This window comes from Nerophis ophidion, linkage group LG19, assembly GCF_033978795.1.
Source record: "Nerophis ophidion isolate RoL-2023_Sa linkage group LG19, RoL_Noph_v1.0, whole genome shotgun sequence".
Taxonomy (NCBI): Eukaryota; Metazoa; Chordata; class Actinopteri; order Syngnathiformes; family Syngnathidae; genus Nerophis; species Nerophis ophidion.
This window is the reverse complement of record NC_084629.1, coordinates 21,957,174-21,976,075: the sequence shown is the minus strand read 5'-3', so window position 1 is coordinate 21,976,075 and position 18,902 is coordinate 21,957,174. Positions and strand designations below refer to the sequence as shown.

The 18,902-nt window shown below is 38.4% G+C and overlaps 1 protein-coding gene across 1 annotated transcript in view; it reads right to left on the bottom strand.

Moving 5' to 3' along the window:
• man1a2 (mannosidase, alpha, class 1A, member 2) overlaps nt 1-18,902 on the bottom strand; it is a 172,785-nt gene that overhangs the window by 96,204 nt on the left and 57,679 nt on the right. Inside the window, exon 4 of the mRNA XM_061879537.1 lies at nt 13,826-13,922. Coding sequence (XP_061735521.1) covers nt 13,826-13,922 — 97 coding nt within the window. The remainder of the gene's footprint in view (nt 1-13,825; nt 13,923-18,902) is intronic.

The following is an 18,902-nucleotide window of genomic DNA, read 5'->3' as shown; positions in this document are numbered from 1 at the left end:
TGCATAAAAACACTACTACAGACATCATACATGGGACGGTTTAGTAAGTAAGAATTGTTTTAGGTATATTGTAAAAATTTACAAAATTTATATTATAAAAAAATATTGTAAAATCCAAATAACAAACATTGCTTGGATTGATGAATTAAGAACCCATACAAGTAGAAATGCTATTGACGGAACGGCACTAAATGGAAGGACACTGCAGCATCAACAGTGTGGTCCAAAAGATGGCGCCAAAGCATAAGCAATAACTCCTTTTCAGTGCTTTGTATTTTGTCTGTCAGCGAAGAAAGAAAACATACATTAGCCACACCGTTTCATAAACTGCAGGGTTTAAAGTGTAGGAAAAAATTAGCGGCTTATAGTCCAGAATTTACAGTATTAAAAGTTTACATTTTTTTTATTAAAATGTTTACCTAACATGGGACAATGTTGGTATTTATGCAGATGTTTGTTTATTAAACATTGTACTTTTTGTTGGAAAATAAATAACAAAAAACATTTATTTAAATGGACAAAAAGTGCGACAAATGTCCATTTGCCCAAAACGTGGGCATTTTTTGGAAAATGTTGATATAACACAAAATGGACAGAAAGACTTTTATAGACACAAACATGCACTTTGTCTGGTAACTTGTCTGTCAGTCTGGGCTCTGGCGTAGTTGCACATACGTCATTTGCGTGAGATAATCAGGAAACATTGTGACAAAAAGAACAAAGTATATTATTGTGGGGACAGAAAAGCAAGCCCAAATAAGTATCCAAACGTTCAAAAACAAAGACAAAAAACAAAACAAAAAAAAACACACACTTAGCAGGCAGGCTACTTTGTAAAAAAAAAACAAGCCCTAAATTGCTTATAACAAACAGACTTGGCAACATTTATAGATGTTTATTTTAGATAAAATAAGAACGTTTGTCACACACATTTGATCAATTGGTATGTCTCAAAATGAGACAAGTAAAAACATGACACAAAACACTATACAATCTTAGCAGAATGTGTGACAGTGTTTACAAAACACTGCGGAAGCCACTGGTGGCGTGGCATTGACATTTGCAGAAAACATTATTACACGTCACACTTGATCGTCCCAAAGCAGCTCTATGGCACAAACACGTTTTGGGTGTCTGTCAAAGACCAGCACAGCTCGTTTGGTCAAACGTCTAAATAAACAACACTGTGTCCAGCGTGCTTCCACACCAGCTAATCTTCTTCTCAGTTTCTATCCAGGCTGATTTGTAACGGGGGCCCGGCGGTACGGTAAACCCGGCCAATTCCCACCAATCTGGTCGCCAGCAGATTGACAACCCACTTCTTTGGCAGCAGGCAGAAACATCTGTTTTCTGTTTGTCCTCAGAGGTTCAACGACTGGACGAGACCCTCCCTCTTGAAAATAAGCAGCCTGACTGAGTGAGGCCCCGAGCTGAGCGCTTGTCCTCTGGCTGGATTTTTAGGATTTACCAACACTAAGTTCTGAGGCTGTCGGTGTATTTCCACTCGCTCCGCTGACGATGCACCTGACCGACACTTTGGAGGGCAGCACTGTGTACGTCTAGTCCTCATCACATGGCGCGGTTCAGATTTTTTTACACTTCTGTGCAAATGTAATAAGCACTTATACTTCTCATGTTTGATACTTGACATACATTTTGGATGATAACACAAATTCTGGTATCAATCCAAAACCAAGTAGTTACAGGTTCTTACATTGGTTATAAGTACTCAGTGCGTTGCCTAACATGCGCCTCTGCTTGTTTTTACCTGAATTTGACGAAGACGCGCCCTTGTGTCTTAATTTTTTTTTCTTTTTTTCTTTTTCGGACTATAAGGCGCACTTAAAATCCTTTCATTTTCTCAAAAATCAACAGTGCTTACCAACCTTGGAGCTATTTTATTTGATACATGATGTAATAAAAAGTGTGACCAGTAGATGGCAGTCATACATAAGAAATATGTGTGAACTGAAATAAGACTCAAGTAAACAACACCAAAAGGTTATATGTTCCATTTGAATATAGAACATTACACACGGCACTCAAAAATCTGTCAAAATGTTTTTGTACGACTTCGGTAAGCTATGAAGCCGCACCATTTGATGGATTGTCGGAGTATTATTATGGTGCGTGAATAAGGACCACAAAATGGCACTTATTAGCAGGCATAATCTGGCGTTTTGTTTCACAGTATTATGCAAAAACAACTTTTCTTACCTTCTGGTACCTACTGATGTGTATTTGGGATGTGCATAAATCCTGCAAATTTGAGCGTTTAAGCCATTGTAGTCCGTGCTGACGCCATTGTCGATAAGCTTCTTTTTCTCTACCTTCTTGTGTGGCATTCATCTCCCGCTGTTGCCATTTCTAATATACAGTGGGGCAAAAAAGTATTTAGTCAGCCACCGATTGTGCAAGTTCTCCCACTTAAAATGATGAGAGAGGTCTGCAATTTTCATCATAGGTACACTTCAACTGTGAGAGACAGAATGTGGAAAAAAAATCCAGGAATTCACATTGTAGGAATTTTAAAGAACTTATTTGTAAATTATGGTGGAACATAAGTATTTGGTCAACCATTCAAAGCTCTCACTGATGGAAGGCGGTTTTGGCTCAAAATCTCACGATACATTGCCCCATTCATTCTTTCCTTAACACGGATCAATCGTCCTGTCTCCTTAGCAAAAAAACAGCCCCAAAGCATGATGTTTCCACCCCCATGCTTCACAGTAGGTGTGGTGTTCATGGGATGCAACTCAGTATTCTTCTTCCTCCAAACACTGCGAGTTGAGTTTATACCAAAAAGTTCTATTTCGGTTTCATCTGACCACATGACATTCTCCCAATCCTCTGCTGTATCATTCATGTATCCATTTTGGTATAAACTCACTTTGTCGTGTTTGGAGGAAGAAGAATACTGAGTTGCATCCCAAGAACACCACACCTACTGTGAAGCATGGGGGTGGAAATATGCGTTGGGACTGTTTTTCTGCTAAGGGGACAGGACAATTGATCCATGTTAAGGAAAGAATGAATGAGGCCATGCATCGTGAGATTTTGAGCCAAAACCTCCTTCCATCAGTGAGAGCTTTGAATGGTTGACCAAATACTTATTTTCCACCATAATTTACAAATAAATTTCTTTAAAATTCCTACAATGTGAATTCCAGGATTTTTTTTCACATTCTGTCTCTCACAGTTGAAGTGTACCTATGATGAAAATTACAGACCTCTGTCATCATTTTAAGTGGGATAACTTGCACAATCGGTGGCTGACTAAATACTTTTTTGCCCCACTGTAAACAGAGGTGGGTAGAGTAGTCAGAATTTGTACTCATGTAAGAGTAATGTTACTGTAGAGATGTATTAAGTAAAAGTAAGGAGTAGTCACCCAAATATTTACTTGAGTAAAAGTAAAAGGTAGGTTGTGAAAAAACTTCTCAAGTACTGAGTAACTGATGAGCAACCTGTTCGTTTAATGACGGCAACAAATAATGCACAAAAACATAAGAATAGCAATGAACAAATTCAGAGCCGGGAATATCTCTTAAGCAATTAAAACAATAATATATCAGAATCAGAAATACTTTAATAATCCCCAAGGGGAAAAATACATAATTTTAAAAATGTTATTATTAATATAGTATTATATTAAAATATATTAAGTAATAATACAATAAAATAAAAACAATTAAGGCAAATTGAGCCACAATAACGTAACAGCACCATAGGCTCAGTAGGCAGAGATTTACATAGGAAAATAGCAAGTTAGCCTTTATTCAAATCATAAACTCTGATAGGTGTAGGCTGCACCTGGGAGCACATGTGCACTTCTGATTGGTGTTTGTATGCATGCGTGAGTGTGTGTGTCTCTGGCTGTCTATGAGGCTGCAGTATGTTAATAAATTATACCCAAACTACGTACATTTGACAGTGATTCATAGCAGGGAAGCTAACACTAGCCCGCGGTGACAGCCAAAATATCTACAAACGTTACTTACCACGATGTGCTTCCTCAAATTTGACATTGAGGTCATGTAAACGGAAATGTCCACTTGTTTGGGGAGACACATATGACAACTCCTTACATAACTGTTTTTTGGTTGTGAGGCCAGGGGTGTTTGCGTTCGTTGTTGTCTTTGCCATTGTTGTTGTTTGCCGCTGAAACTTTTTGGGCAGTTAATCATGTGACCGCCTGGCTCTGTTTGATTTGTGAAACGGAATGCAACGTCACCAGTGACTGCATTTGATTGGTGAAACTGAGTCAAAGGTCACCAGTGACTGCATTTGATTGGTGAAACGGAGTGAAACTTCACCAGTAACTGCATTTGATTGGTGAAACGGAGTCAAACGTCACCAGTGACTGCATTGATTGGTGCAACGGAGTCAAACGTCACCAGTCACTGCATTTGATTGGTGAAACGCAGGCATGCGATAGATCCTACTTTGAAGGTATGTATGACAAACCAAAACAAAAAAAACGTGTATTAACAGATTGATAAAAATCAGTAGCAAGTAGCGAGCTGAATGTAGATGAATGGAGCGGTGTAAAAGTAGCGTTTCTTCTCTATAAAAATACTCAAGTAAATGTAAAAGTGTGTTGCATTAAAACTACTCTTAGAAGTACAATTCCTCCCAAAAGTTACTCAAGTATATGTAACGGAGTAAATGTAGCGCGTTGCTACCCACCTCTGAATATAAAATAGTGTAAAGTTCTTACTTATATCAGTCAGTACACTCGCTATGGAAGCGCTAAAACATAACGGTGTAGTGAGTTTACATTATTCACCCAAGTAACTTTAGTTTTCATAGAGTTCCGGTCGGATGTTTTTTTCACGGGAAACATTTCCGGTGTTGTTATTGCACTAAATAAGTAAATAAGACCGCCCTGAAGCGACTCTCAGAAAGCGGTTTGAAGATGAACTGTAAAACATAATTTATGCAACATTTTGACCAAAGAACCACATGTTATGTAGAATTACATGTTATGTAGACAACAAGGAAGTGTTTTCCATTTAAAAAAAATTAATAATATGACCCCTTTATTGCGCCCTGTAATCCGGTGCGTCTTTTGCATGAAAATAGACCTGACTAAACCCACTCATTGGCAATGCGCCTTACAATGAGTACAATGTGTCCATCATGTCCTCATGTGTCATGTCTTCCATCCATCCATCCATCTTCTTCCGCTTATCCGAAGTCGGGTCGCGGGGGCAACAGCCTAAGCAGGGAAACCCAGACTTCCCTCTCCCCAGCCACTTCGTCTAGCTCTTCCCGGGGGATCCCGAGGCGTTCCCAAGGCAGCCGGGAGACATAGTCTTCCCAACGTGTCCTGGGTCTTCCCCGTGGCCTCCTACCGGTTGGACGTGCCCGAAACACCTCCCTAGGGAGGCGTTCGGGTGGCATCCTGACCAGATGCCCGAACCACCTCATCTGGCTCCTCTCGATGTGAAGGAGCAGCGGCCTTACTTTGAGTTCCTCCCGGATGGCAGAGCTTCTCACCCTATCTTTAAGGGAGAGCCCCGCCACACGGCGGAGGAAACTCATTTCGGCCGCTTGTACCCGTGATCTTATCCTTTCGGTCATGACCCAAAGCTCATGACCATAGGTTAGGATGGGAATGTAGATCGACAGGTAAATTGAGAGCTTTGCCTTCCGGCTCAGCTCCTTCTTCACCACAACGGATCGGTACAACGTTCGCATTACTGAAGACGCCGCACCGATCCGCCTGTCGATCTCACGATCCCCTCTTCCCCCACTCGTGAACAAGATTCCTAGGTACTTGAACTCCTCCACTTGGGACAGGATCTCCTCCCCAACCCGGAGATGGCATTCCACCCTTTTCCGGGCGAGAACCATGGACTCGGACTTGGAGGTGCTGATTCTCATTCCGGTCGCTTCACACTCGGCTGCGAACCGATCCAGTGAGAGTTGAAGCCATCAGGACCACATCATCTGCAAAAAGCAGAGACCTAATCCTGCGGTCACCAAACCGGAACCCCTCAACGCCTTGACTGCGCCTAGAAATTCTGTCCATAAAAGTTATGAACAGAATCGGTGACAAAGGACAGCCTTGGCGGAGTCCAACCCTCACTGGAAATGTGTTCGACTTACTGCCGGCAATGCGGACCAAGCTCTGGCACTGATCATACAAGGAGCGGACCGCCACAATAAGACAGTCCGATACCCCATACTCTCTAAACAGAATACAATGATTTGCAAATCCTTTTTAACCCATATTCAATTGAATGCACTACAAAGACAAGATATTTGATGTTCAAACTCATAAACTTTATGTTCTTTTGCAAATAATAATTAACTTAGAATTTCATGGCTGCAACACGTGCCAAAGTAGTTGGGAAAGGCCATGTTCACCACTGTGTTACATCACCTTTTCTTCTAACAACACTCAAACTTTTGGGAACTGAGGAAACTAATTGTTGAAGCTTCGAAAGTGGAATTCTTTCCCATTCTTGTTTTATGTAGAGCTTCAGTCGTTCAACAGTCCCGGGTCTCCGCTGTTGTATTTTACGCTTCATAATGCGCCACACATTTTCGATGGGAGACAAGTCTAGACTGCAGGTGGGCCAGGAAAGTACCCGCACTCTTTTACTACGAAGCCACGCTGTTGTAACACGTGGCTTGGCCTTTTCTTGCTGAAATAAGCAGGGGCGTTCATGATAACGTTGCTTGGATGACAACTTAGTTGCTCCAAAACCTGTGTGGACCATCGAGCAGTAATGGTGCCTTCACACATGTGTAAGTTACCCATGCCTTGGGCACTAATACACCCCCATACCATCACAGATGCTGGCTTTCAAACTTTGCGCCTATAACAATCCGGATGGTTATTTTCTTCTTTGTTCCGGAGGACACCACGTCCATAGTTTCCAAATATAATTTGAAATGTGGACTCGTCAGACCACAGAACACTTTTCCACTTTGCATCAGTCCATCATAGATGAACTCGGGCCCAGCAAAGCCGGCGGTGTTGCTGGTTGTTGTTGATACATGGGGTTTGCTTTGCATAGTAGAGTTTTAACTTACACTTACAAATGTAGCGACCAACTGTAGTTACTGACAGTGGTTTTATGAAGTGTTCCTGAGACCATGTGGTGATATCCTTTACACACTGATGTCGTTTTTTGATGCAGTACCGCCTGAGGGATCAAAGGTCTGTAATATCATCGCTTACGTGCAGTGATTTCTCCAGATTCTCTGAACCTTTTGATGATTTTACGGACCGTAGATGGTAAAATCCCTAAATTCCTTGCAATAGCTCGTTGAGAAATGTTGTTCTAAAGCAGTTCGACAATTTGCTTACGAAGTGGTGACCCTCACCCCAGCCTTGTTTGTAAATTACTTAGCGTTTCATGGAAGCTGCTTTTATACCCAATCATGGCACCCACGTGTTCCCGATTAGCCTGCACACCTGTGGGATGTTCCAAATAAGTGTTTGATGAGCATTCCTCAACTTTATCAGTATTTATTGCCACCTTTCCCAACTTTTTTGTAACGTGTTGGTGGCAACAAATTCTAAAGTTAATGATTATTTGCAAACAAAAAAATGTTTATCAGTTTGAACATCAAATATGTTGTCTTTGTAACATATTCAACTGAATATGGGTTGCAAATGATTTGCAAATCATTGTATTCCAATTATATTTACATCTAACACAATTTCCCAACTCATATGGAAACGGGGTTTGTATATGCACCTTAGGGGATCTGCTCCAATTTTGTTGTTCTTTGAACCTGTTTATTGCAATGATGACAATAAAACTATATTCTAATCTATTCTAATCCGGTGCTCCCTATGGGACGAAAATTTCGGTAATTTTTGGATGATACCACAAATTATGGTATCAATCCAAAACTAAGTAGTTACAGGATCATACATTGGTTATAAGTAGCCCGTGTGTTGCCTAGCATGTGTCGCTGCTCGTTTTTACCTGCAATGTGATAGAAGGTATTTTTCAGGGGCAGAATAGTACCGTTTTTAATTTATTAGTACTGGTTTACTGAACAACCCTATCAGATAGTAATCACAATTTCAAAAGTGCAAACCAAACCAACTGGTTTCCTCTGTTTGGCTCCAAATCCATCCCACTGGCCATTTCACGCATACATCTCTGGCTGTGAATGACCTTCAAACTAGGCATCTTGTACTTCCCCGCTCATATAAAAATTATTTCCTCTTCTTCGGCACGGCTCGTACTGTTTCGCCTGAGGAGTCGACTATGCAAAGACATGACCTAGATGCTGGGAGTAAAGCAAACAGCGTGGCTGCGAGCGAGAGAAATCCTCTACGGCGATCGCCAGATTCACATGAATACCGCAGAGCCTTCTATGTGAAAATGATACGCACGTCCAATCTCCGGAGGATTCTACTTCTCACTGTCTATTGATTGGAAACAGTGTTTTTCCAGCATGTTGTGCTTGAGGATACTCTCCCACCCCCACTGGACTACGGGATTTTTAAAGGACCAGACGCTAAATTAAAGGGTCCATATGTAACAGCAGTATGTGTTGCGTCTGGGTACTTTTGAACCAATACGGTACCAATCACTAGTACTTAGGACTTGATACAGACACTTTACAGTAACAATTTTCAGTACTTTTGTGTGATATCAATTTAAATTGTTTAATAATAAAATTGTCACAGCGAGCTGAGAATGATTTATTTTCTTACGCTTCTTCAGTTACAATTCAAAGATAGCAATAGTGTATACAGTAGGCTACGGTGTGTTGCCTTAGTCAGGAAGTAGTATTTTGTTGAGTCCTACAAAGTGTTTCAACTCTAAGTATTGTAGTTATTCCACACCAGCAGTTGTACTTTTCATTAGCAACGTTGTAGGTGTATGTAAAATGGCTAATGTTAATCACATGTGCAGCATGTCTATGGAATACATCATGCTTGGGCATTCACACGTAGAAGATTCTACACCAAAAATAATCTATTTATTATTATTCCGCCGCTCTCCAGAGCCCACAGTCCGTTTGGAACCATTGGAGTATCAAAATGTTCGACTCGACCTGGAATCGTAAGCTCTATCCCAAAATAAAAAAATATTGTATTCTAGATTAACAAGAGTTTCCGGTTTTGCGGGTCATTTTTCCTATGAAAAATGAACGAGTCATTTTCCAACATGCAAAATTTCCACTCAACTTGGACAATCAAGCAACCATATTCCAAGTTAAAACAATTCCAGCATTTCCCAGAATTGCCAGTTTTCCAAAGCCCTATTTTCACCTTTTCCAGGAAAGTTTTAACAATCCACATTTTTCAACCATTTTTGACAATTTCCACCTTGAAAACATTCCTCTTAATTGACTACCATTTTTTTTTTTCTGTAAAAATCTCCAGTTTCCCTGAAATTTCAGGATTTTCAACATTCTAACTGTTATTGCATCAACATTTTTCAACTGATTTCTATGAATCGATAGGTTACACGACTACTTACTAGTCAATAGTTGCAGCCCTATATTCCATATAAATTATTTTTTGATTGATTGAAACTTTTATTAGTGGATTGCACAGTACAGTACAGATTCCGTACAATTGATTACTAAATGGTAACACCCAAATAAGTTTTTCAACTTGTTTAAGTCGGGGCCCACGTTAATCAATTCACAGTACTTTCAAGCACCTTCCTTCATGCTTTGTTGAAGTGTAACATTGTCTCAAGGCAGAGTCAGCTTTGAGTGCTTGACCTGACGATACGTCACAAGCAAGCAAAGTTTGATTTTAGGTGAATAGTCCATTTTCTTATTTTTGCATCAGTATACAAACTTTTTGATTAACGAACCCTGCTCAAAAAACAATAAAGTTAATAAATGCAGGTTCCGCAGTAAAATGCATTCACTTGCTCTGGGGTGTTGAAAGCAATTGTATCATGAGAGTAGTTAGGAAGTAGACTAGACTTTGTCATTCATGTCGACAGCAGGGCTCCGATCCTAAGCCCACGGTTCGAAAGCCTGCGTCCAAAAGCTACGTTGATATCAAAGCTGCGTGCTTTAAATAGTAATACTTTTCTTTACGTGTGATGACACTCTGAGGTGAACTGCCAGGTTTTACTGGTTAAATTGTCTCTGCGTGTTCACCAAAAGAAAACCGAGGGAAATGGGCTGAAAACAGAAAAGGTCCAAAGCAGGCAACTTTGAAGTCTGCGCGGTCCACACTGATAACGACATGCTTGTGCAAGAAACGCTTGTTGTTTGAAGCTAGGAAGATGCCTGTGCAAGAACCAGGTCAGGTCCATTTCCTTTCAAGGGGCTTTCGTAGCCCAAGCAGAAAGCAGGATGTTTACTCCACGCTGCTTTTGGTGAATGTTTTTTTGAGTCAATTCCACTTGAAACAACAATATCGTAGCCACAATATTGGCGCACAGAATAGATGTCTTTCATTCCAACCTACTACATATGTCATTATACACGTCATTTACATACCTCATGTCACAGCACACGCTTCATCAACAGTTTTTTCCACTGGCCGCTATTGATTAACAGCCAGAAAATGATGAAATGAAAGGGGACTCGCTGAAAGGATTGTTAATACGCCAGAAGATCATTTCTCTCATTGGTGGACGCTCAAATAACCCTCTTTCCACAACGTAATTATGCCATTTGTACAAATGCAATTATAGTAAAACAGACATTATTAATGTTAAAGTTAAAGTAACAATGATTGTCACACACACTAGGTGTGGTGAAATGTGTCCTCTGCATTTGACCTATCCCCTTGTTCACCCCATGGGAGGTGAGGGGAGCAGTGGGCAGCAGCGGTGGCCACGCCTGGGAATCATTGTTGGTGATGTGAATTAAATTGTGAACAATTACCAAAATAAAGATGTATTATTACAAGCAGAAGATGCATTTGTTTGGGGAAAAAGTAATACTTGAGACTTAGTGGCATTTTTTTTTTTTTTTTTTTAGAAAAAGGTTGTAATGTTATTAGAAAAACCTCTCATGCTAAGTTTTATCACTCCATGTGTGCTTTATTCGACAAAAATACTCTAAGGGGCTGTTTGCAGCATATACACGTATGCCAACTTTTTTGCAATGTGTTTCGGCCATTAAACTCTAAGTAAATGATTATATGAAAAAAAAAAATGTTTTTTTAGGTCGAACATTAAATATCTTTTCTTTGCAGTCTATTCAATTGAATATAAGTTGAAAAGGATTTGAAAATCATTGTATTCTCTTTTATTTACCATTTACACAACATGCCAACTTCACTGGTTTTGGGTTTTGTACAATCAACTGAATATCCCACATTTCTCATCCTATTTGAACCGTTCCAACATACTCACTCCACTCTTCCCGGACATTCAGGACAGCATGTTTCCCCACTCCAAAAATTCCCTGATTACCCAGAATTACAAAGAATTGCCCTCCATTGAAGAAGAATGGGCAATATACAAACTTCCCTAATTTCTCAAGCGATTCGAACCGTTCCAGCATCTACACATGTTAATAGTTAGCATACCTGTGAGAACATTAGCATGCTGGCTTTTTTTTGCTAATTGTGTATGTTCAAACTTAAAAATCAAGGTTTGTGATATAAAAGAGCGTCCGAGCAAGTATGCACCTACTTACGCACGTTAACTGTTAGCATACTTGTGATGACTTTTGCATGCTAATGTTTTATGCAAGCTTTATTTTTCGCTTTGTTTTAAAAGTTTATTTGACAAAAATACTTAAAAGGGCTGTTTGTAACATTTACACGGATGCCAAGAGGGTGTTAACTTTCCAATTTCCACAGTACGCCATCTTACAGCTTCTACAATGTAATGACGTCACTACGTACGCACGTAACACACGTTACATGTTACGTGTTGTTAGCTAACCATAGCGATTTGGATAGTTAAAGTTAGAATACACATTTAATAAAAGCTATCATAATAACACAATTATTTTACAAAATTGAAGAAAATTATAATTTAATTCTTCAAATTAGTGAATGATTTTAATTGAATGACATCATTATTTTAATTGAATTATTAAATGAATGATTTTTACTTTATTTAAAGGATGAATGCTTTTAATTTATTGAATAAATAAATGATTAATTTTTAATTAATTGAATGTATGTACAAATTATTCTCAATTCCTTTAATGAGTGGATAAATGTTTTTTTTTTCAATTGAATCAATTACTTTATATTATCTATCACACTAAGGTTTTTTAATTCACCTAATGAGTCATTTTATTTCATATTCATTGAACGAATGACTGTAATTAATTGAATTAATAATCAAATTTATTGAATGAACAAATAATTTGATTCATTGAATGAATTAATTAATGATTTTTAATTCACTGAATGAGTCAATGGATCTCTTAATTCATATTCTTTGGATGAGCAATTTTAATTTATTGAATGATTGATTTATTTTTAATTCATTTAATCAGTGAAAAACTGAATAATTCCTAATTCATTGGGTGAATAAATAATTTTCACTTCATTGAATAAATGAATGAATAATTTGAATTTATTGAATGAATCATTTTTAATTAATTGAATGTTTAAAAGTTTTTTTAATTACTTAAACAATATAAAATATAAATAAATATAATATATATAGATAAATAATATTTATATAAAATAATATATTTAAATTTTTTCAAAAAATGAATTATTTTCGATTCACAGAATAAGTCGATCATCTTTAATTCAAACTAATTGAATAAATTACTTTAAATCATTGAATGAATGAACGTTTTTAATTCGTTGAATGATTCTGAATGCATTGATTGAGTGAAAGAATGATTATTTCATTGAATGAGTGAACAAATTATTTGAATTAATTGAATGGATAAATTATATTTATTTAATTAAATGAATAAACTAATTATTTTTTAAATAATTGAATGAGTGAATACATTTTTAATTCATTAAACGATTGAATGAAAGATTTTTTTATTATTTGACTGAGTGAATAAATGATTTGTTTATTCATTGAATGAATCAATTAATTATTTTCAATTATTGGAATGAATAAATAAGTTATTTTTAATTCATTGAATGAATAAATTATTTTAAGTCATTAAATGAGTGAATTATTTTTAATTCATTGAATAAGTGAATTTTTAAATTCATTTAATGAGTGAATAAATAATTTTTAATTTACTGAATGAATAAATAAATGCATTGAATGCAATAATCTTTTTTATTGAATGAATTAATAATTATTTTTAATACATTTAATGAATGGATTATTTTTACTTCACATAATTAGTGAATACAATACTTTTAATTAGTTGAATTAGTGAACGTTTTTAATTCATTGAGTGAATTAATCCATGATTTTTAATTAATTGAATGAATGAATAATTATTTTTAATTCATTGAATGAATGAATAGAATATTTTTTACTTCATTGAATGAGTGAATAAATGATTTTTAATTCATTGAATGAGTGGATATTTTTAATTCATTGAATGAGTGAATCAAGGATTTTAATACACTGAATGAGTCAATGGGTGTATTTGTTTCATTGAATGGATGAATGGATGAATGCATGTGGCTGCCAAGATGGAGGATTATACATCCAAGATCCAAAGTTTCTGCAAATTAGACTTTCAGACAAAAAAGGTGATCAAAACAAAGTATGCACAGTGCTTCACAACAAATAAAAGGTTCGACCACAAATAATAAAAAAATGTTTAAGTACATTAATAAGATGGTCGAAGTATTTATTACGAAAGTGGCCTTAGTGAGCAACCTGCATAATTAAGACTAAGGCTTTTAAAAAAGCGTCTAATCCATGACCTTTGATGCTGGTACGTGACTGAGGACTATGATGCAGGTGTATTTACTTACCAAATATGTTGGTGGAATGTCCTTTCTTGGCCAGGGGCTTCAGCTCGTTGTGGCCCCAGCCGTACTGCCGGTAGCTGTCCCACGCGTGCTTCATCATCTGCAGAGTGACACAGCACATGAGACGTCAGACCATTACAGCGGCCTCGTGACATGGAGAGGCCAGTGTCCGCGTGCGTCTCCATGGCAACCCCAGACAGCCGAGCCTGTGAAGACAAAGGCTGGCGGACTCGTCGTGTTCTCGGCCTTCGTGGTTATCAATCGAGGTAATAAGAGAGCGTGACGTCGCTCGGAACCTTTGATTAAATTCCAACGAGCCCACGTGCCAAGGACAAGGACGACAGCGCTTATTTAGACCTCGGAATACTAATTGAGCACTCGGCAAAAAAAACAAGGTGATTGACTGCGACAGTGACCGCGTCCAATCGGCAAGTGCACGGTGCAAAATGAGCAAGCAGAGGTAATCACATGACTGCAGGGAAAGACAATGTACAGTTTGATTCCGGTCACCCCTGGACGTCTCCATGGCATAGTGTGCATAAACGAACTAAAGCTCGCAGGTGAAACTAACCAAACTGTAAATCATCTCGTGCAATTATTCCATAAAATATTTATTGTTCTGTGTAATGAAACTATTTGAGTGAAGCCATTTTTTCATTGGTCAATTAATTGGACTCCATGATGTCCAAGTAAAAACCACATTAAGCTACATTTAGCCTGAGGAACGGGAATAGAAGACCTCAACAAAGGCAGATTACAGTCCACGAAGGAGATTGTGAAAAGAATGCACTCCCTGCCAATGTGTGTAAAAAGTAGTACTGTACATTCCAGACTATAGAGCTCACCGGTATATAAAAAGCACCCACTAAATTATAGAAGGAAAAAATATTCCGCACCTGACTATAAACCATCGTGGACACATTTAGAACAGCAGTTTCTTTCAATTAAAAAATTAAGCTAAATTTTACACTTAAACTGATCTCTACCGCATGTTGTACATCCTTAGACAGTTTCTGCACCAGCAACGTTAATTAGGAGGAAATGGGTCAACCTTTCTACTTTGTTGCCAAACGCACGCACGAACACAGGTGTAAATAACACAGGCAAATGTAGTCAGTGTTTGATCAAAAACAATACCACGCCAACTAAGAGTAGCAATCATTGCATTTTTAAAAGGCAATTTGTGTTTCACGGATCAGATTGCGTCCTAAATTGTTATGGCTCTGTTTACACTGCACACCAAATCTGATTTTTTTTTTTTTGCCCTCAAGTTAAGGCTGGGCGATATGGCCTTTTTTTAATATCTCGATATTTTTTAGGCCATATCGCAATAAACAATATATATCTCGATATTTTGCCCTAGCCTTGAATTAACACTTGATACATATAATCACAACAGTATGATGATACTATGTGTCTAGATTAAAATATTGTTTTTCATACTGCATTAATATATGCTCATTTTAAACTTTCATGCAGAGAGGGAAATCACAACTAAGTCAATTGACCAAAACTGTATTTATTAAACAGTTATTAAGCAGTTGCACAAACATTTATGTAATTTCCAAAACAGAAATTGCGAGATTGTGAGAGACATTTTAAAACAAGCAATGAGTGCACTTTTGTGCATGATGTCACTAAAATGACATATCAAAACAACACTAAATTAAAGTGAACGTTTTGTACAGAACACCACTACAATAGTTTAAAACAAATAAAGTGCACTTTTGTGCACTATTTTGTGAGCAGGTGGCACCGAATGGAGATGTTGACATGCGGAGTAAGCACTCTTAATTCTCTAACAGGTGACTTTTCAAATGATGCTACATATTAGCAGTAATGCTATTAAAACGGCCTTCTTTAGGGCCTCATTGGGGCCTGTGTGCATTTCCACTCAAGTCTGATTAAAATCACATTTTACTTGCAGTGTAAACAGTCAGCTTGAAAAAATGTGATTAAAAAAACCTGATTTGTGCCACTTCGGCCTGCAGTATAAATGTAGTGTACTTAGACTCTTGCTGATTTTAAGGTTAAGGTGTACCAACAGACAATTCAAAGCACGCATCTGAGCGGCGTCCAATAATCCAGACAGCAATCGGTTGCAAGGCGACGAGATTCACATGGCTCGAACTGAAACCACGCCCCCAAAAACCGAGAAAAAAGGCCCGTCACCGTGGGCAACAAGCTGCTTTATTTGTTTACTTCCTTTCCCCAAACAATGGGCGATCGCAGCAACCTTGCTCTGAGCCGGTCATGAATATTTCACCGTCTTGTCCGTGTCTGCGCATCGTAATGGCGTTTATGCGCTAAGATAAGTTAATGTTCAAGCCGCTCCGCTGTTCATCAACGATAGCGAGACACCCATGTCCTTGGTGTCGGCGCGGAATTCAAATGAGCGCACGTTCACTCCTTGTCAGACACTTTCCCGATGCAGCGTTTTCAGGATGGACCCTGCAATTCAAGCTGGGCTCGCATGCCGCTGGCTGCCCTCGATTCGCCATATTTCCACACGTTCCACTCCGGAGCTCTCTGGGTGGATTGTGGAAAGGTTTTTGATCCCTCCCAGACCTTGACCTTAACACAGAGACGCTCCTAAAGTACAAATCCCGTTTCCATATGAGTTGGGAAATTGTGTTAGATGTAAATATAATTGGAATACAATGATTTGCAAATCATTTTCAACCCATATTCAGTTGAATATACTACAAAGACAACGTATTTGATGTTCAAACTGATAAACATTTTTTTGTGTGCAAATAATCATTAACTTTCGAATTTGATGCCAGCAACATGTGACAAAGAAGTTAGGAAAGGTGGCAATAAATACTGATAAAGTTGAGAAATACTCATCAAACACTTATTTGGAACATCCCACAAGTGTGCAGGCTAAGTGGGAACAGGTGGGTGCCATGATTGGGTATAAAAGCAGCTTCCATGAAATGCTCAGTAATTCACAAACAAGGATGGGGTGAGAGTCACCACTTTGTAAACAAATTGTCGAACAGTTTTAGAACAACATTTCTCAATGAACTTTTGCAAAGAATTTAGGGATTTTACCATCTACGGTCCGTAAAATCATCAAAAGGTTCAGAGAATCTGGAGAAATCACTGCACGTAAGCGATGATATTACGGACCTTTGATCCCTCAGGCGGCACTGCATCAGAAACCGACATCGGTGTGTAAAGGATATCACCACATGGGCTCAGGAACACTTCATAAAACCACTTTCAGTAACTACAGATGGTTGCTACATATGTAAGTGCAAGTTAAAACTCTGCTATGCAAAGCCAAACCCATTTATCAACAACACCAAGGAACGCCGCTGGCTTGGCTGGGGCCGAGCTCATCTAAGATGGACTGATGCAAAGAGGTAAAGTGTTCTGTGGTCTGACGAGTCCATATTTCAAATTGATTTTGGAAACTGTGGACGTGGTGTCCTCTGGAACAAAGAGGAAAATAACCATCTGGATTGTTATAGGCGCAAAGTTCAAAAGCCAGCATCTGTGATGGTACGGGGTGTATTAGTGGCCAAGGCATGGGTAACTTACACATCTGTGAAGGCACCATTAATGCTGAATGGTCCATACAGGTTTTGGAGTAACATATGTTGTCATCCAAGCAACGTTATCACGGGCGCCCCTGCTTATTTCAGCAAGACAATGCCAAGCCACGTGTTACAACAGCGTGGTTTCTTAGTAAAAGAGTGCGGGTACTTTCCTGGCCCGCCTGCAGTCCAGACCTGTCTCCCATCGAAAATGTGTAGCGCATTATGAAGCGTAAAATACGACAGACAGCGGAGACCCCGGACTGTTGAACGACTAAAGCTCTACATAAAACAAGAATGAGAAAGAATTCCACTTTCAAAGCTTCAACAATTAGTTTCCTCAGTTCCCAAACGTTTATTGAGTGTTGTTAAAAGAAAAGGTGATGTAACACAGTGGTGAACATGCCCTTTCACGACTACTTCGACACATGTTGCAGCCCTGAAATTCTAAGTTAATTATTATTTGCAAAAAAAAAGTTTATGAGTTTGAACATCAAATATCTTGTCTTTGTAGTGCATTCAATTGAATATGGGTTGAAAAGGATTTGCAAATCATTGTATTCAGTTTATATTTACATCTAACACAATTTCCCAACTCATACGGAAACGTGGTTTGTAGATGTTCACGCTAATTTGACGCTAATTCAGCTTTTCATGAAAACTTGATGTTGATTCAGCTTTTCATGCTAATTCGTTTTTTTACGCTAACTTGACCCTAATTCAGTTTTTCACGCTAACTTGTCCAGGGTGTACCCTGCCTTCCGCCCGATTGTAGCTGAGATAGGCGCCAGCGCCCCCCGCGACCCCGAAAGGGAATAAGCGGTAGAAAATGGATGGATGGACGCTAACTTGACGCTAATTCAGCTTTTCACGCTAACTTGACCCTAATTCTGCTTTCCACGCTACTTGACGCCAATTCTGCTTTTCGCGCTACTTGACGGGAATTTAGCTTAACGCGCTACTTGACGCCAATTCAGCTTTTCGCGCTAACTTGAGGCTAATTCAGTTTTTCGCGCTAACTTGACGTCAATTCAGCTTTTCGCGCTAACTTGACGTCAATTCAGCTTTTCGCGCTAACTTGACGTCAATTCAGCTTTTCGCGCTAACTTGACGTCAATTCAGCTTTTCGCGCTAACTTGACGTCAATTCAGCTTTTCAAGCTAACTTGACGTCATTTCAGCTTTTCAGGCTAACTTGACGTCATTTCAGCTTTTCACGCTAATTCATCTTTTCATGCTAACTTGATGCTAGTTCAGGTTTTCATGCTTACCTGACCCTAATTCAGTTTTCTACGGTAACTTGATGCTAATTCAGCTTTCCATGATAACTTGACACTAATTCAGCTTTTCACACTAACATGACGCTAGTTTAGTTCTTCACGCTAGATCAGCTTTTAACGCTAACTTGACCCTAATTCATCTTTTCACACTAACTTGATGCTAATTCACTGATATATATAAGTATATACATAAATATATACATATATATATATATATATATATATATTATATATTAGGGGTTTAATATATATATAT